Source organism: Anthonomus grandis, chromosome 22 (genome assembly GCF_022605725.1).
Source record: "Anthonomus grandis grandis chromosome 22, icAntGran1.3, whole genome shotgun sequence".
NCBI lineage: Eukaryota > Metazoa > Arthropoda > Insecta > Coleoptera > Curculionidae > Anthonomus > Anthonomus grandis.
In genome coordinates this window covers 35294045-35317397 of record NC_065567.1, presented here as the reverse complement: position 1 = coordinate 35317397, position 23353 = coordinate 35294045, and the positions used below count along the sequence as shown (strand labels likewise).

Below are 23353 nucleotides of genomic sequence, written 5' to 3'. Positions count from 1 at the left end.
AGAAATATATCCTTTGTCTAATTCGTTGAGATGCTTACTGTTTAGCGGCAGTGGAGCGTCTGGGGAAGCCCTTACTATTTTAGGTGACACTAGCTAGTCGTCAAATAAAGGAAGATAACATGTTTGACATATGTATATATTGAAATGTGACATTGTGTAAATTGATGTTGACTGAGATGATGCAAGGGAACGGAAGTTCCCCGGTGAGTATATTTTATTATTGCCAAAAGTTGACAGAACAGTAAATATTGTTTTTCTTAATTATTTTTATGTGATGTTCGAGTTTATGTCTAACAATATAAGAAGGATGACTGTTGAGTGAATTTGGATTGTAGAGACCCATTGGCTAAGAACAACTATGACAGGTAATAAACCACATTTTAAAGCGTATTTTACACTAAAAATAATTTTTTTATAAACAAAATTAAAGAAAACTTACGTCGTAGTTCCCACTAAAAATCCAGATATACAAATAATCATCTTTAATGTTTATCGAGAAAATCCAAAGACACAAAGTAAACCAAACGTGGTAAACTGTAACACAAACTGATATTTAAGAGCACAACATAACAGCAGCTTGAAAAAAATAAGTGATCCCTAAGGAAGCAGCTGCTCGACTAAGCCAATATTAAAACCCCCAGAACTGAAAATCAAGATGGTAAAATGGTACTAAATCACAGGTAGTGAGTGAAAAGAAAAAGACGGAACAGAGAACAGATAAGCGAGCAGGCAGACCAGCTGTTCGATTTTGACAGGCACGAAAATCATTATGTACGTACACCCCACCCGACCTTGCTCCGATCCACATAGGTATACCGAAAACCATCAGGTGTGCATCTTTTAATATGGCTTTTTTTTGTACTCCGCTGTACCGCACTTCTCAAAAGGGAACCCAAGTGAAAACCTTTTTAAATATACAGGGCTGCAAAATTTATATGAACGTAAAATCGATCTCCTCATTAGACGACATGCAACGAAAATATACCGAAAAACAAATTGAGTTCATTTCAGTATCAAATGCCGCTCCCTAGATGTGGCACTAAAAGCAACATTGGGTTTTTTTTTAAAAAACATCCGACAAGAAAAAACGGACGGCAACAACATTTTTTTGAATTAATTGAAAACAAAAGTTCTGCCCTCTGTGATAACTGTGTCCTCGAGATAGCGTAAGAAAATATGATTCTGAAAGTGATCCTTAAGCTCTTTATCACTAGGACACTCAACACCAAGCCACATTTACAAATATCTTCTCTTTTGGTTATGTGAAGAGAGGTCTGATTAATAAAAGAATCACAGAACATCTCTGATAGAATCAGCAACAAACAGAGCATAATGAAGAAGCGGAGTTATCCAGGGCGTCGATGTTGGGACCATCCTGTATCTTACTGACCTTGTAGATGTCATAGATGCAACAGTTGAACTTTTTGCTGATCATAGTAATTCATATATGCAAATCATTTCTTAATGCAAAGCAGTTAAAAATAGATCTTCAGACAGTGGAAGCATGGTCTGAAAGAATCTGACCAAACAACCCAAACAGGGAATACACAGTATGACCATAACAGCTGTTTGTGAGCAGAATGACCTAGGAGTGACAGTTACAACAGATTTGAAATGGGAAAATCATATTATGAAAATGGCAAATAACTGTTATTTACCTCATAAAACAAGCATTTAAAAACTGCTCAAAGGAAATGATAATAAAAACCTATAACAGTTTTATAAGGCGACAACTTGAGTATGCAGTTACAGTGTGGAACCACGAACTTAATAAATATACCTGGACTGCTAATGCATACGGCCACGATACCCAAAAATGACCACTGCCTGGTGGCCGCCATTTTTATAGTGGTTGTGTCCTTTTAATGTTGGTCACTCTGAACGTTTTTAGTGTTGCCAACAAAAAATAGATTAAATAACGGTAATAAAGTTGACGACGCTGACCTCTGACGTGTGATAGGGGATTGCCTAGTTTTTGGCGATTTGTAAACGACGCTTGGGTATATCGTCTAGAACAGGCGATGTATCTTTCTCCTTATTTAATACGTTAATAATGTATCACAATCAGTTTCTCAACACCGAATTATTGTGAATTGTCTATCTGTGTTGTTTATGATAAATAATAAATAAATAATATATAGAGTTGCTGACAGAATAACATATTTTTACTAGATAAACCCTTGCTAATTACAAACCCTCATAAAATCATATATAGTTTGATTTTTATAGATAGTTGCACCTATTAATGTGAAAACACTGTACATGGAAGGAAAGTAAAACTCCTAATAGTAAAAATAGAAAGAAAATAAAAGAGTTTTTAACTGAATTTGTTAAGTAAATACAAGTGAAAATTTAAATGAATATCATCATTTTCATGGTATTAGGATTTATAAGATTCAAGATTATCAGAATAATAAAACAAATATTTTAAAGTGCATGCATCTATTCCAAGATGATTAAAACTTTGTCTCATTTTGGGTGAGGATTACTTCCAACCTCGGATAACCTCTCAAAAACTTTAATTGTTTTGTTTCCCTGCAGTTGGCACAACTAAAATTTGTCAGAGTGACCAACATCGAAAGGACACAATCACGCAAAATGGCGGCCCCCTAGTAGTGCTCATTTACTTTTCATTGAATTGGCAGTCCAGGTACATTTATAAGTTTGTGTGTGGAACCCATAGTATATCAAAGATATAGAAATATTAGAGATGGTACAAAAAAGAGTAACCAAAATCCCTCCTGAATTAAAATACCTCCTTTACCCGGAGAAGCTGGCAGCTATCAACTTTGATGGAAAGGAGACTTACGTTGAAAGTTTCTATAAGATCTCACTTATAGAAACTTTCAACGTCTTGAACGGACATATAATTGTCAAATTGGAAATATCCGGAAGCAAAAGTAAGGCCATCTTTCTGCACACTCAAAAACAATTGTAAAAGAAGAAAATTGCTAGAAACTTTTTGTCCAACCGAGTAGTATATCCATGGAACATCTTATCCAAAGAAACTGTAATTGTTTTCAAGAACAGCCTTGACAGGGAGCTTAAAATAGTGTACAACTAAAACACTATAGTGCCTAGTACAAAACAATATTTAATTCAGCAAAGGCTTTATCGGTTTAACCGCCTGCCATTGCCTATTACTAAATTACCGAAGAAAGTACTACGTGTGCTCCAGAGTGAGCTCTACTTCAAAAAACACAAAAGAATATCTGGAAACGAAAGAATTTCTGTTGTCTAGCTTGTTACATGGACAATGGTTAGAGTGTTTCGGAGAAACTTTAAGGAAACTTGGCCCAACGTCATATTGCTGCATTCAATACCTGCATAAAATCAGGTTTGTCCTCAACAAAAGGTTGAATTGAATAAAGATTAAAGGATCCATAGCTACATTTACGAAAATCTTTGCTAAACATTCTGAATGAGTCACAGAATTCACACAGATCCAAGTAGCCAGCAAAAATAACAAAGAAAGATCCAACACCACGAGTGCGCCAGAATGATATGTAAACAATAATGACCATATCACTAATTAGATGCAAGCACAGACTTTAAAGAGGTGCTCTAATTTCCTCTGTTTCTTGAATGGATAAAAAAAAAGAAACATTAATCAATCCGCACGCAAAAGCCAAATTCTTTAGATCGATAAGTCTTATAAAGAAAAGGACAGATCACTATGGGAGTTAAAGGACCAAGGCACTCATAATGCAAGTACACACAAATTCAAAGTTGTCATAATTCAAAGAACTACTCTAATTATGTCTATTTTACTTTCTTGCATGGATCAGAAAACAAAACATCAATCAATCTTCTGGCATTTCAGTGAGATGCCTGAGAAACGGACCACGCAGAAGCCAAATTCATTAGATTTATAAGTTTTATAAAGAAAAGGATAGATTACTATAAGGTTAATCAATAGCTTCAAGATGTCATGAAATGACAGATGTAATGTCAGAAAACCGAACAAAAAAAATGACTAGTCTTCATTTTAGAGAAAAAGCTACGAGGGAACTTGTAGGTGACCCAACTTCATGCTGAACGGATCACTTGGTCTAGCAATATCCTCTGCATCAAGATGAAGTTTAATGTAGATAACAAAACTTCCGAGACCTGACATAACGATGTTTGAGTCTAGTACTGAGTTTAATTGTCCTAACATCATACTGGTATATTAACTACCATAAATCTACTTAAAAGTAGATTTATGGAACTCGAAGTACTGAACGAAAGGTTAAATTACAATAGGATGATTAGACATCACTTAAGGCTGCTTAAAATAAGACACTATAAGGTAGAAAAACTCCGGTTTTGTGAGTGATGATATTCTACCGCAGTTCAAGCTCAACTGCAATTAAAAGCAGAAAGACTGAAACAATAAATGATAAAACACAAGAAATGATCACATGACTTCGTATCTATCTTCTTTCATTTATCTCTCGGAGTTGAAGAAGAAAAGAGTCGAATATAGCAAACCCACAACTCGTCAGTGTATTATTATATTATCACAGAAAAATAAGTGAGGTTCAATATTTGAAGAAAAGCTAATGCTAGGGATCAATATGTTTCATTCACTGGGAAAGTTTGTAACTATAAGGTCTCTCAGGAAAGAAAACTGGTTTATTGAAAATCGTCACACTAATTCATAAAAAAAATAACTGTAATTATTTATTTGGGTGATATATGAATCAGGTACAAAAGCAAAAACTATAAATTTATCAACTTGTTTTATGACTCTAAATATCTAAAATTTCATCCACAACCTTTTAAAGGATATAGATTATCGCAGGTAGGATTTATGCGTCGAACACCTTGTATAAGAAAGGGACAGGTGTTCCAATTTGGTAACCAGCGGCATCAGTCCGAGGAGCCAGCCAGCATCTTGTCGTGTGTCTCAAACACAGCTGTTTGTATACCCTTACAGTGGCGTGGTAAATGGCAAAAAGAGATTAATATAGCATTATATAATTTAATATAATATTTTAGTATAAGACTTAGAGGAAATAGGGCTTTCTTCTTGGCATTAATCTTGGATTTATTTTTTGCACTATTAAAGAATGCACGTAAAAAAATATTATACATCTACATCTTTAACATGTCCTGCGAATGTCCTATTTATGGTGCATGTCCCGGATATGGATCCAAAATCATCTTAAGAATTATGAATTTGTATGGCTTTAATATAATATCTTACTAATATTAGATACTGGAGGTTTCCTTTAATGTCCTTCGGACAAGAAACTGAGGTGCTGTGTCTCACCTCTTGTGAGAATTACCTACAAGCCATACACATACAGGCTATATCATGTATCAACAGATCATGGAGTCCATCCATCCCACAACAAATCGAATAATATCCTGGCTAAGACCAACATAAGTCAATATAGATCCTGATCAGAAAAACTGGAAACATGTCAAAATAAGCCTAAAAAATTGACAAGTCTGACTCAGGAACACCTACACAGCTGGAACAACTGGACTACACAAGAATTAAGGACTCTTTGATCCTCTGCAAACTGAAACTGCAAAAGAGTAGGAGTAATGTGGATACCACATGGGGATCAGTACCAGCTGGCTTACAATAGGGCAAATCAGGTGTTCTGGGTGAAGAAAAAAATGAAACTATACTAGGAGAAATTTCTTGGCAGAGAAACATATGATGATTTTAATGCAGATCTGAGAACTTCACTTAAAAAATTAAGACATTTTATTCCCTTGGTCTCCCCACGTTGTAGATTCTGGGAATACAACCCTGTAATGCATGTTATGGATGTAAGACTGACTCAGCAACTTCTATGCAGCTGAAACAACTGGAATATAAAATCATTAATATCATGGAATATACAGTTAAGAACTCTTTGATCCTCTGCAAAATAGAACTATGAAAAAGCAGATCGTGGGTAGGCAGAATGTGAATACCAGACCACACTCGGATTAGTAACAGCTTGCTTACAATAGGACGAATCAGGTCTTCTGACTGAAAAAAACATTGCATCATACTACGAGAAATTAGCTGGCAGAGAAACATCATGATTTTACTTCAGATCTGACAACGTCCCCCAGAAAATGACGTTTTATCCCTTTGGTATGTAATGAATCTCCCTGTAATGAATGTTGTGGGTTCTTTAGACGGATGTGAGAAGAAATTTGATTCATAAATAAGTGGAGTTATACTTACATATACTTTACAGGCGAGTAGCACTATACACGCAATAAGTTATTGGGTTGGGTTGGGAAGGATTGCATGATTGGTAGGTTGGACTGGGAATCGAAGGTTTGTACCATTTGTTTTCCTAAAAAATAAATATGAATTTATTAAGTCGCAATACAGTGGACATGTCACATGATTGACCAATTTCTTTCTTGGGTACCGAAATATCGATGCATTAACATGCAATAGAAAATCATATAAGGGGAGTAGAGAAACGCTAGCTAGCATTCTCTTTTTAACTTTTAACTTAGATTTTTTTATTGCAATTGATTTCCGCACTCAAGACCTGATTTGGCCAGACCTGTATACACTGATTTATTATACGAGACAAGTGTTAAGTTTTCGTAATCTTTATTTATTAGTTAATTATATTTTAAGGTATTGTTTAATCTAATTCAAGGTAAATATATATATATATATAGTGACAACAATTAACAATTACCATTATTATCTTTTATGTAATTAAATTACAAATTTTCCTCTTTTAATATCTCAATTAGAAAGTTGAATTTATCCAGTACCTGTTTAAATTTAATATATTTCCTGAATAGATACATTTTAAATTATGATACATTGCATTTTATTACGACAGTTAATTATGAATTACAATTGCTTTTCAAGTATTTGTTAAGCTGACTCATAATGATTAGGATTCAGAGATGTATATCAGATAATTTAAAGAGAGAAAAAGAGATACAATATTATCATTCTTACGTTGAGTGCGACGTAATTACGTTGAGTGCGACGTAAGTAAATATGGCATTTTGTGTCAAAGTTTTACACTTTACGTAAGGGGTTAATTATTTTGCTTTAAGTACCGGTCCAAAATCGTTGAATTTTAATTTCGGTGATTTTTTACTACATATGGAAATAGCTATTATCATTTTTATCATCGGAGCCAAAATCAACTTCTTATGAAGTTAAATGATATAGCAGCCTCTTCATTTTTTCCACTTTTCCTGAATAAACTACCAATACCCAAATCAAGTGAAAAATATTTAATAAAATAGAGCATAAAGGGGATAAAATAACAGATAGGAGAAGACAAAAATAATATTCACACAGGTGGCGTTTTATAGTTAAACATCATCAGGACTATACACAAAAAAAATAACTTTTTTAAGCAGAAGAATATTTCTCCTATATTACTTTTTTTGTGTGCAAATTTGATAAGGGGTTTTTTCCTTAACAGTCGGGTATTTAACAGTAATAACATGCAGTTGCACCCGCAAAAGAAATAAATCGATTTTTACTAACCATACTATTTTTTTCACCCCTTATTTTCCAATTAAAAAACAAAGATTTGCCTCTTAAATTCTCATCCCTACAGATTGGACGAGCGCTCCAAAATAGAATCAAATTTCGCTGAAAAGGGAACATTTTATTTTTAATGAAGCTGTAGTCGTAATTCTTCTATTATAACAAATCTTAAAAAGGGGATGAAATCAATAGTGACATTGTAAAGAATAACCCCTAATTTATAAAATATCCAAGAAGGGAAAATTTTGGCCATGTGGCCGAAATGTACTTTTCACGGTTGAAAAATTCATACGGTCAGTAGTTTTTAAGGGGTGGAAAAGGCACACTGGGGGGTGTTTTATACGAATGTAGATAAAAATATTTCCTACATGTTATACATTTCATACGTACCCAGGAAATGATGAAGTAAGGCAAAAACGATAGTGTTCTTGATGATTTTCTTTTTTTTTATCTTTGAAGAATGGTTCAACACTGGCAAAAAATATTAAGTTGCTATCGCCTAAATTACATAAGAATTAATCACACTTTAATATAATATAAAATATCGTTCAGGCCATGTGTTTAAAAGTTATGGTTTCGTTCTTTATAGGGCTAGAGGCGACCGTACGTTGTAACCCAAATCATCGAGCAGATGGTCAAAATGTTAAAATATCAAAAGATAATGTGGGGCCTTGTGGACAACGCCATCACCTTGCCTTAACTTAATTATTAATTATAGAAAAAAAATACCAACTCTGTCTTTACATACCCCGTCAATATTTTATTAGTTTCACAATGATATTGATTTTTACAGTGTGTAAATAGGATGATTTGTAACTGTTGGTTATAATAATAATAACTAATAATATATATGATATTTGCTGGCGTTTCAATGCTGCAGTGCACGTTATAACGGTGATCATGAATTTAAGCAAGATATTTTTTCTATAATTAACATCTTTCTGCTTTCTGCAGTTGGTTATATTACCTTGATAATTGTAATAAAACGACGTCCAAATGCATTTTCTTTCGGTATGCTAAACTTCTCGCTCTACTAATCTCTTAAATAATATAATAATTAGAAACTACCTTACTTTTTAATATATGGCGAGAACGCGGGCTTTCTTTCGGTCTTTAATATTCGTTTAAAAACTAGACTTGGGAAAGATTTATTATAATCGAGATTAAATTTTTAAACCGCATCCATCACATTATTATTGTAAAGGCTCAACGGATTACAGTTAACGCGGTTTATATATCATTTAATTACCTATGCCAATCGTAAATTTTCAGGTGAATAACAGATAATTTTCAAGGTTTCTCCATTAATAGTACAAGGAGAAAGTATCAATTTTTTTACCCGTAAATATACTCGACAATTGTCCAATGTTGGAAATATTCATTCAACCCCAAAATTTTACCAAGTGTGTCAAACCGAACCTTCATATTTATACTGAGTAGTAATCAAAATTGACTTTCCAGACCAGCCAGTAAGTCCCTATGCCCGTCAAATATTAAGCTTACACAGATTATACTAACTTAGAGCATAAGGCTAGAATTAGCGTTGTCATGGAACTATGGTTTGTTTGCTTGTTAAATATATTATGCTAATAATATTATAAAAATTAGTCACTTATTTTGACATGCACAAAACAATACTACTGTTCGTTTTTAATAAAATATGAAGCATTTTCTTTAATAGTATGATAAGATACTCTATAAAGAAGTCAATATTAAAGTTAAATGAATGCAGATAATGTCCCTATATTAGAGAAAAAGGCAACAACATCGCAACGCCGCGTAATCGCATTGTTGATTCCAACGACACACAAGGAATCTTTACCAGTGACGTCGTCAAAAAATATTTACATGATAAATATTTATTAATAATAGATTATGCATTTAATTATGAACTCTTTATACGTTTTTTAATGTACTTCATTAGAGTAAAGGTACCTATTTAATAAAAAGCATTTTTTAGGGAAAATAAATATTTTATAATTATTATAGATTTCTTAATATAGTCGGCTCGTTTTACCCTAACACATAACGGATTATCTCGGGGTATAAGTGGACCGGTTAAACAATGAATTCCTTATAGCCGTATTATTCACTATTTATATTGAGTACCGGTTTGGACGACTGTTACCAGCGGTTTAAAAACATTATTTTAAAGGGTACTAATATTTTTCTTAAAGGAAATGCTTTTTTATACTAATGTGTTTAAATATTATTATTTATTAGTGTAACCTAATATTTATTATGATTTAATAAGGTAAAAAAGAGGTAGAATTGGGTTAAAAAAGAATTATAAATTCTGGGAAATGCACAAAACCCAAATATAGTGCCGAAAAAATAGGTTAAGAGAATTAAGAGGAGGAGAGATGTATAAAAGTAAACAACACGTGACGATGGCTGCCATACTACAAATAATAAAGGACAAAGAACTTTGCGACATTGGTTTAACTAGTTTGGCAAAAGTTCTAAAGGGTTTGGGATTTCGTTACAAAAAGACCAAAATAATAATGGACAGTACTGTGTGAACTTTCACATGTAGTGACAAAAAGATTGAATTTTCTGAGAAAATATCTGAAAAATAAAAACTCGGAAGATCCCAAACAATTTGTGTTTCTAGACGAAACTTGGATTTTTGCCAAAGAGAACTCATCAAAATCATCATGGCAAGATCCCAGCAGCAGTTCTAGTTGTGGAAAAAGGTACATTGTGCTACATGCAGGAAATGAGGGCTTTATCTCCGACGCTAGTTTGATTTTCTCTTCGACGAAAAAAACAGACGACTACCACCGAAATATGGATGCCGATATTTTTGAACACTGGTTTGAAGAGAAACTCCTCAAACGGTCGGAAAATCCTTCTATTATAGTCTTGGACAACGCCTCATACCATTCCAGAGTAGAAGAGAAATTTCCCACTAGCAATTGGAAGAAAGAGGAAACAAAAACGTGGCTAGAGCAAAAAAATATTGCTCATGATGATATATTTTTAAAGTCTGATTTGCTGCAGAGATGTATAACGTACAGATATAATAAGAAGTACATTATCGATGAGATATGAGATGGCTCTTAAATATGGGCATGACAAATAAGTCCTGCGATTACCGCCTTACCACTGCCAATAAAATCCAATTGAGTTGATTTGGGGCATAGCAAAAAATTATTATGATAAGCACGCTTTCAAAACAACCGATAAAGCCAGTGTCCTTAAGCTATGGAAAGAATCCTTACATCAAATAAAGGAAAAAACATGGAGAAAATCTATAAATCACACAGAAAAAATTATAGCTGAAAACTATGAAACCGAGCAAGTGATAGACGAGGTACGACCCCTAATTATATGCCCAGACGACTATTCAAGTAGTAATGAATCTAATTATTCCGACACTGACATATCTTCAAAATCAGACTAAACTTAATTTAATGTATTTAGGTTCAGACTAAACTTCCTTTAATGTTATAATTTTTTAATGTTTATATGTTTGCTCCTCTGTTTATATTTTTTAACGTTTTTTTTTTAAATATAATAAGTCTTTTTAGCCTATTTAGGTCTTTTTTCATTATTTTAGTAGAAAATAAAATATTATTACTTACACCCATAGAAATTAATACTAATACCCATCAAATTAAAAAAAAAATCTTATAAAAATATAAATTAAAAAATTGTTTGAGAGCCGCTGGTTTCTTACCCGGGGAACTTTTATTACTTGTGTGTTAGGGTAGAGCGTACTGACTATAAGTACGTTTATGATGACAGCATCATGATGATATGGCAGTATCAATATTTACTTGTGAAAAGATCGGCGTGAATCACCTTTTTTCTATAGTGCGGCACAAACAGTACAAGTTTTTACCATCGTAACAGTTCACAAAAACACTCACATGAGATCTTTTTCCTTTTTCAACCAAAAACTAAAGAAAAAACACAGAACGTCACAAATGCCAAATGTAAACACAAAGCCGTTTGGCAAGATGACATCGGTTTTTGCTTGCGGTATTGCCATTTTACATTTTTTAGAAGGGGTTTTAGGAATAAGAATGTTAATACTTTTGTTTTTGCTTTGAAGATCATATTTTTGTGCTTAGAATAAAATATATCTATTTCTACTTTTTATTTTTAATCCAAAATCTAACACCAATAAGTTAAATTAACATTATTATATGAATTGATATACAAGAATTTTTCAAAAATTTCCTCTTGATAATGTGTGTAAACTTGACAACAGAGAATCAATGAATATGTTTGTAAACCAAACACCCCCCTTGCCCCTGTGCACATGTTGGACTGAAACAACGTTGTTGTTTACTAATTCTAGTCTTTTAATGTTCTTAGTATACTAAATAAGAATGGTGGACTGTACTGGAACCAATCAGCTGAAGTTACATTTGACAACGAAGTTAAAAAGGCACAGAAAATTGTTAAAGGTGTAAGACAAGGACGTGTCCTCTCCCCACTACTGTTTAACATTTTTTCTGAAAACATCTTCCAAGAAACTTTCGAAGGACAACAATTAGGCATCAAAGGATCAACAATATATGGTATGCAGATGACCACAGTTCTAATAGCAGATAATATGAATGACGTCCAAAGGCTCCTGGACCTAGTTGGAATGCACGGGCGACACCGATGAGAATTAACATGAACATATTTTTTTTTTTAATTCCTAATTAAATGAGTTATATATTTAATTAGGAATAATCCGAAACTTTCAAATATCGAATATTATACGTTTTTTCCGTTACGTCTTCAGACGTACAAATCAAATGGCGGATATAAAAAGCGAGGAGCTCAATTATGAGACTTAAAATAAATAACGTCTTTACGAACTCTGACTTTGAACTCAATATCAGAATAAGATTCACAAAATGTTAAATATGATACGTACTGTTGTATAGTAGGGAAGGCCGAATCTTGAAGGTTAAAAAAATTAAAAGACTGGAATCATTTGAAACGTAGATCTATCGAGGAATCTTGAAAGTTAATTCACATCACGATAGATAGGGAAGAATGGTGAGAAGTGATTGAAAACATCTATTAATAGATAGCAGCGGAAGAAGAAGAATATTGCTACTATAATGTACTTAGTTAAGTTTTGCACGTTATAACAAAAGAAGAATTGTGGAAAACTGTTTACAAAAATTAGCCTATATAAAATAAGATACGGAAATATTGTCGACAATTTTTAGTTAACAGTTCGCTTGCAAGTTTCGAAGCTCATTTAGGCGGAAGTTTAAATTTTTTATAGGCAAATAATCTCGGAAATTCTTCAATGTTGTAATGTAACCCTAAAACCCTACCCAGGATAGCGGCCCCATGTAAGACTTCTATAGTTATACTTGGAAATAAATATGGAGTAGTAAGAAATTTATGGTGATTAAGCTTAACATGTCTTATACAAATGCTGCAGGTTAACGAGATACAGGGTATTTAAAGTTGGAATTTTAATTTGAAATTTCTTAATAATTTTGTGATTTTAAGCGGTATCGTCTTGAAAATTGGCGACTTTATGTGGAAAGTTACAAATTTTGTGGTGAATTCCAACAGTGAAATGCGTGTTATGATTTGCGTTTTTGCTCAGTTAAATTATAGTGGACTTGGTGCAGCCAGAAGGTATTCAGAATGATACACAAATCGAAGACAACCCAATCCCAAACTGTTCAGACGTATTTATACCCGCCTAGGCGAAACAGGGTGTTTTCGTCCTAAAACCTTAAATGGTGCTCTAAAAAATATCAACGTCGATGATGAAGAAGAGGTTTTAGCTCGTATTTCGGAAAATCCATATATCAGTACTCGTTGGTTAAGTACGGCAACAGGAATAAGCCCATCGTCTATCTGGAGAATTTTAAAGAAAGAGAGTTTTCGTCCATATCACTATACTCTGGTCCAAAATTTGCTACCTCAAGATTTACCAGTTCGCCTACAGTTTAATTAGCTCAATTTATGCTAGATGAACAATCCGAAAACCAGGAATTTCTTAAAGACCTTCTTTTCACCGATAAGGCGACATTTACTAGATGAGGAGGGACTCCGAAAATCCACTTGCTCTAAAGGAACGACATTTTCAGCATGTATTCAAGGTAAATATTTAGTGTGGTGTGATATCTGGTTTTTTATTGGTCCTTTTGAACTTCCTCCTAATCTGAACGGGCCCCTCTATTTAAACTTCCTTGAACAACAGTCAAACCCACTACTAGAAGATGTATCACTAGCCATAAGTCGGAACATTTGATTTATGCAAGACATTTATGCTGCCACAGTTTTCTCTGCCAGTGCGGCGATACCTGAATGAACATTTTCCTTACCGGTGGATTGGGCGTGGATTGGCTGGCTTACTACAAGAGAGATACCAGTTACATATTTGTGTTTGGTCTTTAAAGTCAGACAAACTCATTTGCCAGAGTCAACACTCTTTCTGATTTCAATGCTGCGGGTTCGGTGGGGACTCGTCAGGGAGGTCGGTACCGTATACCAAGACACAATTAATTCTTTAAAAGATGTTTGCTATTCAGCAACTGATGCATTCAATTCGCTCCCTTCTAGCATTACCAGAACTTCATTTTCCTTTAGTTTCCATAAAAAAACTAGAGATTTCTTACTATCCCTCCATACAAGTGAATCGGTACTAATAAAGTTAGCTTGGGGAATATTAGATTCAGTGATTATTGGATTATACTTTATAATTGGTTTATATACGTATTACCTACATAATATTAAACTAAAAGTCATTACCATTGCATCGAGTAATTTTTTATGAATAATGTATTAGGATGGTTGTATGAGCAGCTTCAGTTGGATACCGCCACTCCATTTTTCTTGTTGAGCTTTGTACTTTTTTCCTTATAAATTAATAAAGCCATTTATTATTATTATTATTATATGTCTGGGTTCGTTGGTTTATACTTGTCAGAAAAACTCGGGTAGTTTTCACTGACTTACTCGCTTACTCCACTCCAAGAATGGTGATATATTGTATATAATTATTTATTAAAATTACAGTATTTAATATATTTCCTCTTTTATGCCGTCGATAATTTTAAATTGACTAATATTATTTTTATACGCTATTGCGGTCTTGTGTAAAGAGCAGGTTAATTTGAACAGTTTTTTTTTACCGCTAGCACTCGTGAGTTTACGCCAGGCCGTTATTATTATTGATGTTTTAGTTATAGCTATTACGACCAAGTATGTAATAAAAAAAGCTTTGCTACGCTATTAAAATTTAATGTAACTGGAGCAACTTTTTGTATTAAATTATTTTATATCGGGTAGTGCGAATTCAATTACCAGTATGCATTTCATCGGAGATACGAAAAGGGCTTAAATTTCGCATGTAAGCATGATATTTGTGAAGAAAATTTAATTTTTTTCACTTCTCTTTTTTTGTGGACGTTATACTCGAAAAGTGCCTCATATAAATAATACATGCAATAGAATAACTGTATATCATCCCTATGGAGAAAGCCTATATATTGCTGAGAAGCTAATAAAAGAAGTTATTAAATTTAAAAATTGTAGATATTTGTATCAGTGAGAAAAAAACCTTAAATAAATAAGGCCATGCCCCAAAATTAATCATCGTATGTCTAATAATTAAGGAAATCTTCAAGTTGAGCATGAAATTTGTACCGCCCAGGATACGAACCTGTAACTAAATTAAGGGATTAATAATTTAATTGAATTTAAACCTTTTACTGCAGTTTTCAGTCCACTATGTCCTATTTGTAAGAAGTCCTACTACGGTCCTGTCGTCCGCTTTACAAAACTGGCCGCTCAATAGTGCCTGCGCATTCACGCATATGCGCAATAAGGTCTTTTAATTCCTATAAATGATAATCAAACAGGACCGTAGTCAAAACTGCAAAAGCTGTTATTTCAGGTTAAATACAAAAAAAAGTAAAATAGTTATTTTAGTATGTAGCAAATTTAAAAATGATAGTTCATTTATGAATGATTAAACATATGAATAATAATCTTTTTTTTGCTACCGAAGAAAACATGAAAAATACTAAATTTCTTTGTAATTGAAGAAATTACTCTCGAAAAACACAATTTTGAGACCAGTCCAGACAGTAATTTAGAAATTAAATGATGAAATAGAAAAAAGTGTGAATAAAAAGTTCAATTTTCAAATTCAAATTTATGTACTGATATAAACTTGCTAATAGCATAACTTACGAAAGAATAAAAAAGGGACAATAGTTTTATTTAAAGAAACCTAAGTTTTAGTTACATACAAATTTAAAAAAATAAAAAACATACACAGATTAAAATTGAAATTTCAGACATTCTTCACTATACTTATTAAAATTTCCTTAATTTTACTCTTAAATTGAGTTGTGGAAAGATCTTCGAAGTCGAGAGAGGTGAGTTATCTGGCAATTTGTTGTAACGTTGCAGACTTAACTCTTGGCACTCGCCGAATGCCGCCAGACCAATATTGCATAATATGTCAGACGAGAGTAAAAAGTGGCATAATAAGCTGTTTTTAAGATCTCATGTGAAACGCTCAATGCTAGGTTTCTGAGCACATATAGATTCTTTGACAGGTTATTCAGACAGTCAATATGTTGACCCCATTGATTGAAGCTTGGGATCCAGGTTTACCCCTATGAATTTCACAGTGTCATATCTGCGTTTTCAGCCCGGGTGTCCCTAAGACCAAAAACAGACCTGCCGGTATTTGCTTCTTTAAGCAGGAGCCTGTTGACTCTAACTGGCGACTGTGCAGACCTGGAATCCCTTAGAGAGTCCGCAAGTGTGTCAGCTGCAAAGGAGACCGTGGTGTCATCGGCGAGGAGTGTGTATGTGGCGTTTGATTCAATGCTTGTGAGGTCATTAATATAAATTAGTGTCGGTCTCAGGACGGAACCCTGAGTAACACCATATTAACACTTCCCCCCGAAGAAACCCCAGACACCCTCCCAGATTGTACCCTCTTCTCGAGTTATGACTGGATCAACTTAACACTCTCTGGATAGAACTTGTACCTCTGTAGTTTTTTTAGGAGTATCCCATGGTCCACACAATCAAACGCCTTACTCAAGTCGCAAAACACTTCAGTGCTGAATTGCAGCCTATGAAAGGATTCCAAAATCCGGGTCACTAGGTCAAGAATACCAAGAATTGTGGTCCTGTCCTTCCTGAAACCAAACTGTGACCCAGAGAAATAGTTGTTACTTTCAAAGAAATTTATAATTTGCAAAGCATGCCTGCCTGTCTTCCAGTAACAGATCTTACTTTACAGAACTCACCGCTCGATAATGCGCGCGAATTCTTTATTCGACTCTATACGCAAGCGTAAAAAGACGTTTTATTTCCGATGAATTCTTACGAGACAGGACCGTAGTAGGATTTGTGTCACTTGCAAAATTTAGAAAAGAGTATTTTTTCCATTACTGTGCGTAAAGTTCTATCATTTTATTACCATTTTTTATAATAGATCAGAAGGTGATGGGGATATAGGAATGAAAATTGAACTTTTCACACTTTTTTCTATATTATCATTTCATTTCTAAATTATTGTATGGAAAAAATTAATGCTAATGACAGAGTAACTTTGACTTCAAGAAATCCTTCAAAAACTATGTGAAACATAATAAATAAAAGGACCGTAATTAAAACTTCAAAAGTAAAATTAAAAAAATAATATATTATTGTACTTTTATATGCCACAATTAGAATGTTAATCTTTTACAGTAAAAGAAATGCAATTTTTATAGAAGCCAAAAGACCAATAGAAATTAAATCATGTTTAGCCGAAATATTAATAACCTGCCTGCCATCGCTACCAGCTGGTGCGTGGGCGTGAAAGTTGTAAAAAACTATGTATGTCGCAGATGTTTTAATATCTCAAAATTATTCTGTGAATAGTAAAATACTGAAGAAAATATGTAAATATCGTTATAATGTTTAAAATAATCGGTTTAATAAGAGGTATTGGGTATTTCTCAATTGCTTAGTACTTTCTCCATTTCAGATTTTAAGGGAAAAGGGAGGGGTTCAATTAAATCAAAATTAATGTACAAAAGAACCAGAATCTTAAGCTAGACATATGGAAGAACAAAGAGATGAATTGATTTTTCAGTTCCCATTCCCATGTGCAGATTACATCAATAAAAAAGTTTATTTAAAACAGCTCCAGTTTTCTGGTTAAATTTGACAATGGCAGATGGGAGACTTAGTTTTTTTATTGAAATGTCAAAATATACCTTAAAACCCCAAATTTATATATTTTATTTCTGGTCCAGTAAAAAAATAAGTCTTCAGTTACGTCATTTATCCGCAACATAGATTCATAAATGGGCATCCTCACAGTCAAAACTTTATATCAGATTTTAAGGGAAAAGAGAGAACTTGTATTAATTCAAAATTAATGACGCTGAAACTCTTGAAACTGTTCCCTCTCACCTGATATACAATTATCATCACTCAGTCGGTACCACTTGTTTGCAGACGAGAACTTCTGCTAATGCGCATGCATGACTAAAATTTATTTAATGCTGCATGCCACCAGAGAAAGGTCGAGTGATGCAAATGTGTTGGATTTATTTAATTTTTGTTTTTTTTTTATTTCGGACAAAAGAGCCATTTTTAAGACTTAACGTTCCATCTTTTACATTGGCCGCCCACTTTCTTTCTTGGGGTCTGAAATATCGCGATAACGGCTCGATTTTGTTGACTTAAAATGGTAAATCTTAAAAGCTGCGTCCCTAAGGACGCGCCAAATTCATAAAACAATAAAAAGAAAGAAATTTCTTTTTAGGACATGATGGTTATAGCTTAATGAAAACGAGATTTTAAATATTATACACCATATCCATATAGAACTGCCGAACCTTCATTTAAATTAACTACTATGACAAAAAAAAACAGACGAAACCTTCCCAGCATTAAAATATCGGTATTTTAGCAGAAGTATAAATATCCATGAGGCATAACACAAAATACATGACATTATTTGATATTTCAGGAATATTCCAGTCAGGCATTTGAATACTTATTTATAGGACTATTTACATATATTGCGCAAACATATTATTAACTGAAATGTGGTATATAACGTCTGTTTTCCTAGCACATATCTTTCTATGTTGTGGTTTTTAGAATTTTAAACGTATTTAGTATTTTTTGTTGTTAATGGTTGTGACTCGAAGCAGAAATCTTTTTATTTCAACTGAATTTACTCTAAATCAAAATTAAATCAATTATAAGGATGATCAACGACTGAGAGGGATAACTGGGTCTACCAACTCGAGTTAGTAGAAGGGTAGTAGGAGACGCTATCGTTCTCTTTTAAACCTGTTACTTTAGATTTTTCTTGCAAGCTAAGGCACCGCACTCAAGACCTGAATGAATCATAGCTGTATATTTTATTTGCGAGATGTTCAATGACCGTTAGCTGAAAATGCACGTTGTGCGCATCCCTATTTAAGACTAAGAAACGAAGCGTTTAATGTTTTTTTGTATTTGACATACTATTCGATTGTCGGTAAGGCTTGTTTCACGCCTGTAGTAGAGTAGAATCTCTTGAGTAAAGTCTAAATAAGTGAACTACTTATATTGTAGAATATGCTTTCAAACCTACATAAGTGTATGTGGAAATTTTTTAAAACATACAAGCAGTAATTAGTTATTATAAACCGCAATGATCCCTAGAAACTAAACGTAAATTCCCCGAGTTTTAATTTTAGGGGGGAAGTAAATCTTTCCTAAATAACTTCCTTTTTAACAATACTGCGAGCTTGCCTATTCTGACTTAAATTTAGAAACTATATTCGTTCCAGTCCGGCCCTGACTCAATTCCACATGTACCATGAAACCGAACGGATCTGGCTGGTAAAATGTTTGCCTATCCCTGCCAATGCACTCAACGCAGACGGTCCAATTTTTAAGCAGGCGCATGTGTACAATAAATATGCGCACTTCAAATGTTAAATAAGTAGTTTTCATTTGACGCATTCTCTCAATGCGGAACTCCCTACCAAACAAAAGTTTTTTGGGGCGTCTCACTGATTCTTTTACAATTAAATAAAATAAATAAGTAAAAGTTTCTAACCTGACAACAGTAACATGTTTCCTTAATGGTGGTAAAGTATGGCACACATCAGATACTGTAACTAAGCGACTAACATGCTGCCTCCTAGTGGTACAAACGATTCGAACGCGTTCGTGATGAAACCCTGTCCTGCGCACATGCACCACACGTCTGTCACACACATCTGTCAAGGAAGTTATAGTAGTGTCACTTTTGGCAGGACTTAAATGTCTACTGCGCGAATCACTTTGGGTGTAAACGTTCGAGTAAAAATTATCGCGTCCTTGAGAAGAACTGGAGTAACGACTTCGCATTTTAATTGTCTTTTTTTATTTGATGTTTAACCTTAATAGTGTTTGTAGGTCGCCATAGTTGTTCTCCTAAGCATGTAGAATTAGATTGTTATATAGGGTGACCCAAGGAAATTGGTTTTTTTAGGATGGTCGTATCTTATAAGTTTCGAATCAATTTCAACGATATGCGTTTCATAAACTTTCTAGTTTTTTCATCGTCTAAGAGCCGGTAAATTGAGAATTAAAGCTACACATGTTGAATTTAAAGTAGATCGCCAAAGAAATAAAATACGACCATCTTAAAATAAAACCTTTTGCCTGGGACACTCCCTAAGACTATGTGATCGCGTATAAAACTATAATACGCATGTGTAGTTTATATCATAAAAAAATGATTTCAAACAGCTTCAATTTTCTAGTTTCAAATTTTACAGAGATAGGATACTTAGTTTCTCGATTAAAATGTCAAAGTGTTCCTTAAAACCCCAAATCCTATAAAATTACGTTATTTTTTCTGGTCCTTCGATAAAAAATAAGTCCCCAATTACATCATTTGCCCACGACATAGATTTACAAATGCGCATTTTTTGACTCAATTGAACGTTATTAATCTATTTAAGTTGTTTATAACATCCTCAAAGCTTTGACATTGAATTTTTTTACAGCAAAAGCGTTCTTAGTGATTTTCCATTTCGTAAGTAACGTATGTTATTTAAAAAATAAATTACAATATGGTAGTTTACAATGCCCTTTGTCCTAAGTCCCAGCTACCAATAAGGGTCGTCTTACATACAAGCTAACCATACGTGTCACTTAATATTTCAATGGAACATTAAAGTTGTTTTTTTAAAGCGATTGTTCTTTTGTACGCGGAATATAAACACGTTTGGTGAACTGTAATATAAATCTGACTGCAATATTCGTTGTTTTCACGGTAAGTATCAATATAGTATATTAGGTGCATAACGGTTCATGACCACTGTTGGTTTACTTTTTCAATAAGTCGTTTTGGTACGTGCTTTTAATATGGGATAGTATTATAAATTAAACACAATTATGCGTCACCGGGGCTTAAAGTTTAAACGTTTCCGTTATAGCCGAGAATCGAGAACTACCTGATCTAATACTGTCTAATAAAATTAAGATTTATAGTTTTATACTGGTTGTACTATAATGCCACTTTGCTTTGGAAAGATTATAATTAAATGTAATATTTTTACTTGAAACTGCAAGTAATTTATCTTATCACATTTATTCCGTACATTCTAAAATTATTTTATTCATAAATTTGATATGCGTTATCTAAAAATGACGATTTTATTTATTATATGAAATATATATACATATAATATATTTGATATATTTCTTTATAAAGCTCTCTCCTATTGTAACTCTCGAATAAAATAAAAATTCTGATTGGACTTTATTTGCAACAGTTAAAATGAAACCTATACATTCATCAAACTTAAATTACACTATTAACATATTTTTGAAAAAAAATCAGAAAAATGTAAGTGCGGCCCTGTCACATAATTCATAATTCCGCTCGCAGAGGTGTGCGCAGTAGCGGTAAAACCATCAAATAATTTATGTAAAGCGGAACGACAGGACCGCACTAGGATTTTTGTTTGGTCCATTTTCATGAGGAAAAAACTTATTTTTTAATTTTTATGCACATATTTTGATCTGTATATTCCAAGGCCTTGTTAATGGGTTTACAAAAAGAAAAGACATTTAAATCTTCACAAAACATTTGCCTTATAGCATATTTCAAAGAGCTCCTCTGCAATCCCCTTATCCTCCGCATCCTCCTTATTAGGGGTGTAACTATTTTAACCAATTTGTTGAAATTAGACCATCATTGTCAAGAGACGAACATATTTTAAAATGATTTTTCTTAAAGGAATTGTTTCTTCACTTTTCAAAGCTCAAATTATAAGCCATTTCAGACTGGTTAACTGGTTTATTCATTAGAAATAAATAGCGGTTAACGGTTTAGACATTTTTTAAGCCCTTGGAAATTTTTTTAAATATTTTGCGTTATTAATTTGGTAAAAAAGAGAGATTGGCGAAAAACCATAATTTCTCACTCTCTCATATTTTGATTAAACAGGCCCATTAGACGGTATTACCTTGGTTCTCATTTTAAACACATTCAATGCATATGTCCAATGTTCAATGACTTTTTATAAATGTTTGACCAATGACTTCTCATTTTATTGAAACCATAAAATTTAAATTTCGTAAATCATATGAATATGAATATATTTCATTAAAATGAGATATAGTTTTCGACGAGAGATGGATGTCTAATGAATCTAGAAAAATAGGAGTCCAATGGGTTTTCAATTTTGAAAGGGCTTGAAATTTACCGAAATCCATAGTATGGCCTCTATATTTGGAGAGATACAGAGAATAGGAAAATATGAAGGTCTGAAGGATCTAAAAAATATGTTCAGTGTTATCAAGATAATTCACCAAAAAATGCAAAAAATGACATGGAAAACAGATCTGAAGTTGAGTATTGAAAAGGAGAGCATCAAGAACAAAATATGCCAGAAAATACTGAAGATAAAAAGGAAAATTGATTATTCTTATAACCAGTACAAAAAATTTGAAGCTGCATTACTGCAACTCATTACTCTTATTCTGACATTGACGTTGAAATACAGGAAGGAGTAAGAAAAAATATACCTTTATTTGCATCTAGTCTTGCCATCTGGCAAATTGTTCCACAGCTACACAAGTTTATCAATTCTGCAATATCATAATCTGTATCAATTTGTAATGTCATAAACTAAAATTTCTAGAAAAATCACTTAAAAAAGAGAGAGTTGGTACAAGCCCATCTGATGCACAAAGTGATAAAACCAAGAAATTGGGAATAAACCACAATGAAGAAAAATCAAGTTGGGTATAAGTAACATCCTGCATATAAGTTTCCTGGTCCTAATTGAAGTATTTCATTGTACTTTAATGCCTTAAGTATATAAAAATTAACACCTTTCCAGAAAAAATTTAAATGCCAATGACCAATCCAAATAGAGAACTACGATATCTAATGAATTTTACATTAGATAAATATGATTACTGTTCAGAATGTCAGTTTTTTTTAATTGGACATGTAATATAAGATGTTCCTGAAGACCGAAATTTTGTTCCAAGTTGTGGAAGTTATGTCTCAATCCGAACCAACCTTGGAGCTTTAACCATAAGAGAACTCTATCTCAGAAAAGTATTAAATTATATGCAGAACAATAATATAATTATAAAACTCTACACAAGAACACGTATGTTCAAACAGACCCAGAAACAACCCCACATCTCATTTGTATTTCTAAAATAAGTAAAATATTTACCTACGTAGTAACCATATCATTTAATTGTTTAACTGTGAAGTAGCTGATCTCTGTAAATATGGTATGTTTGTATTATGATAATTCTGTGTATTATTATATGATATATTGTATTTAAAATGTATACTACTTTTTGAAGATTGCATTGATGTTTACCTGTATATATATAATATGTATGCTTGTGACTTAGGGTGCTTAGATGTGA

The 23353-nt window shown here is 33.1% G+C and overlaps 1 protein-coding gene across 5 annotated transcripts in view; it reads right to left on the bottom strand.

The window, feature by feature from the left end:
- Positions 1-23353, bottom strand: part of LOC126748124 (IQ motif and SEC7 domain-containing protein 1) — an 84727-nt gene that overhangs the window by 35179 nt on the left and 26195 nt on the right. For 4 of the 5 annotated variants that reach the window (XM_050457144.1, XM_050457147.1, XM_050457148.1 and 1 more), the window contains exon 2: positions 19521-19879. The exons of the other annotated variant lie outside the window; for it this stretch is intronic. In XM_050457144.1, the coding sequence (XP_050313101.1) occupies positions 19521-19813 (293 nt within the window). In that variant the 5' untranslated portion in view covers positions 19814-19879. The remainder of the gene's footprint in view (positions 1-19520; positions 19880-23353) is intronic. 5 annotated transcript variants of the gene reach the window in all.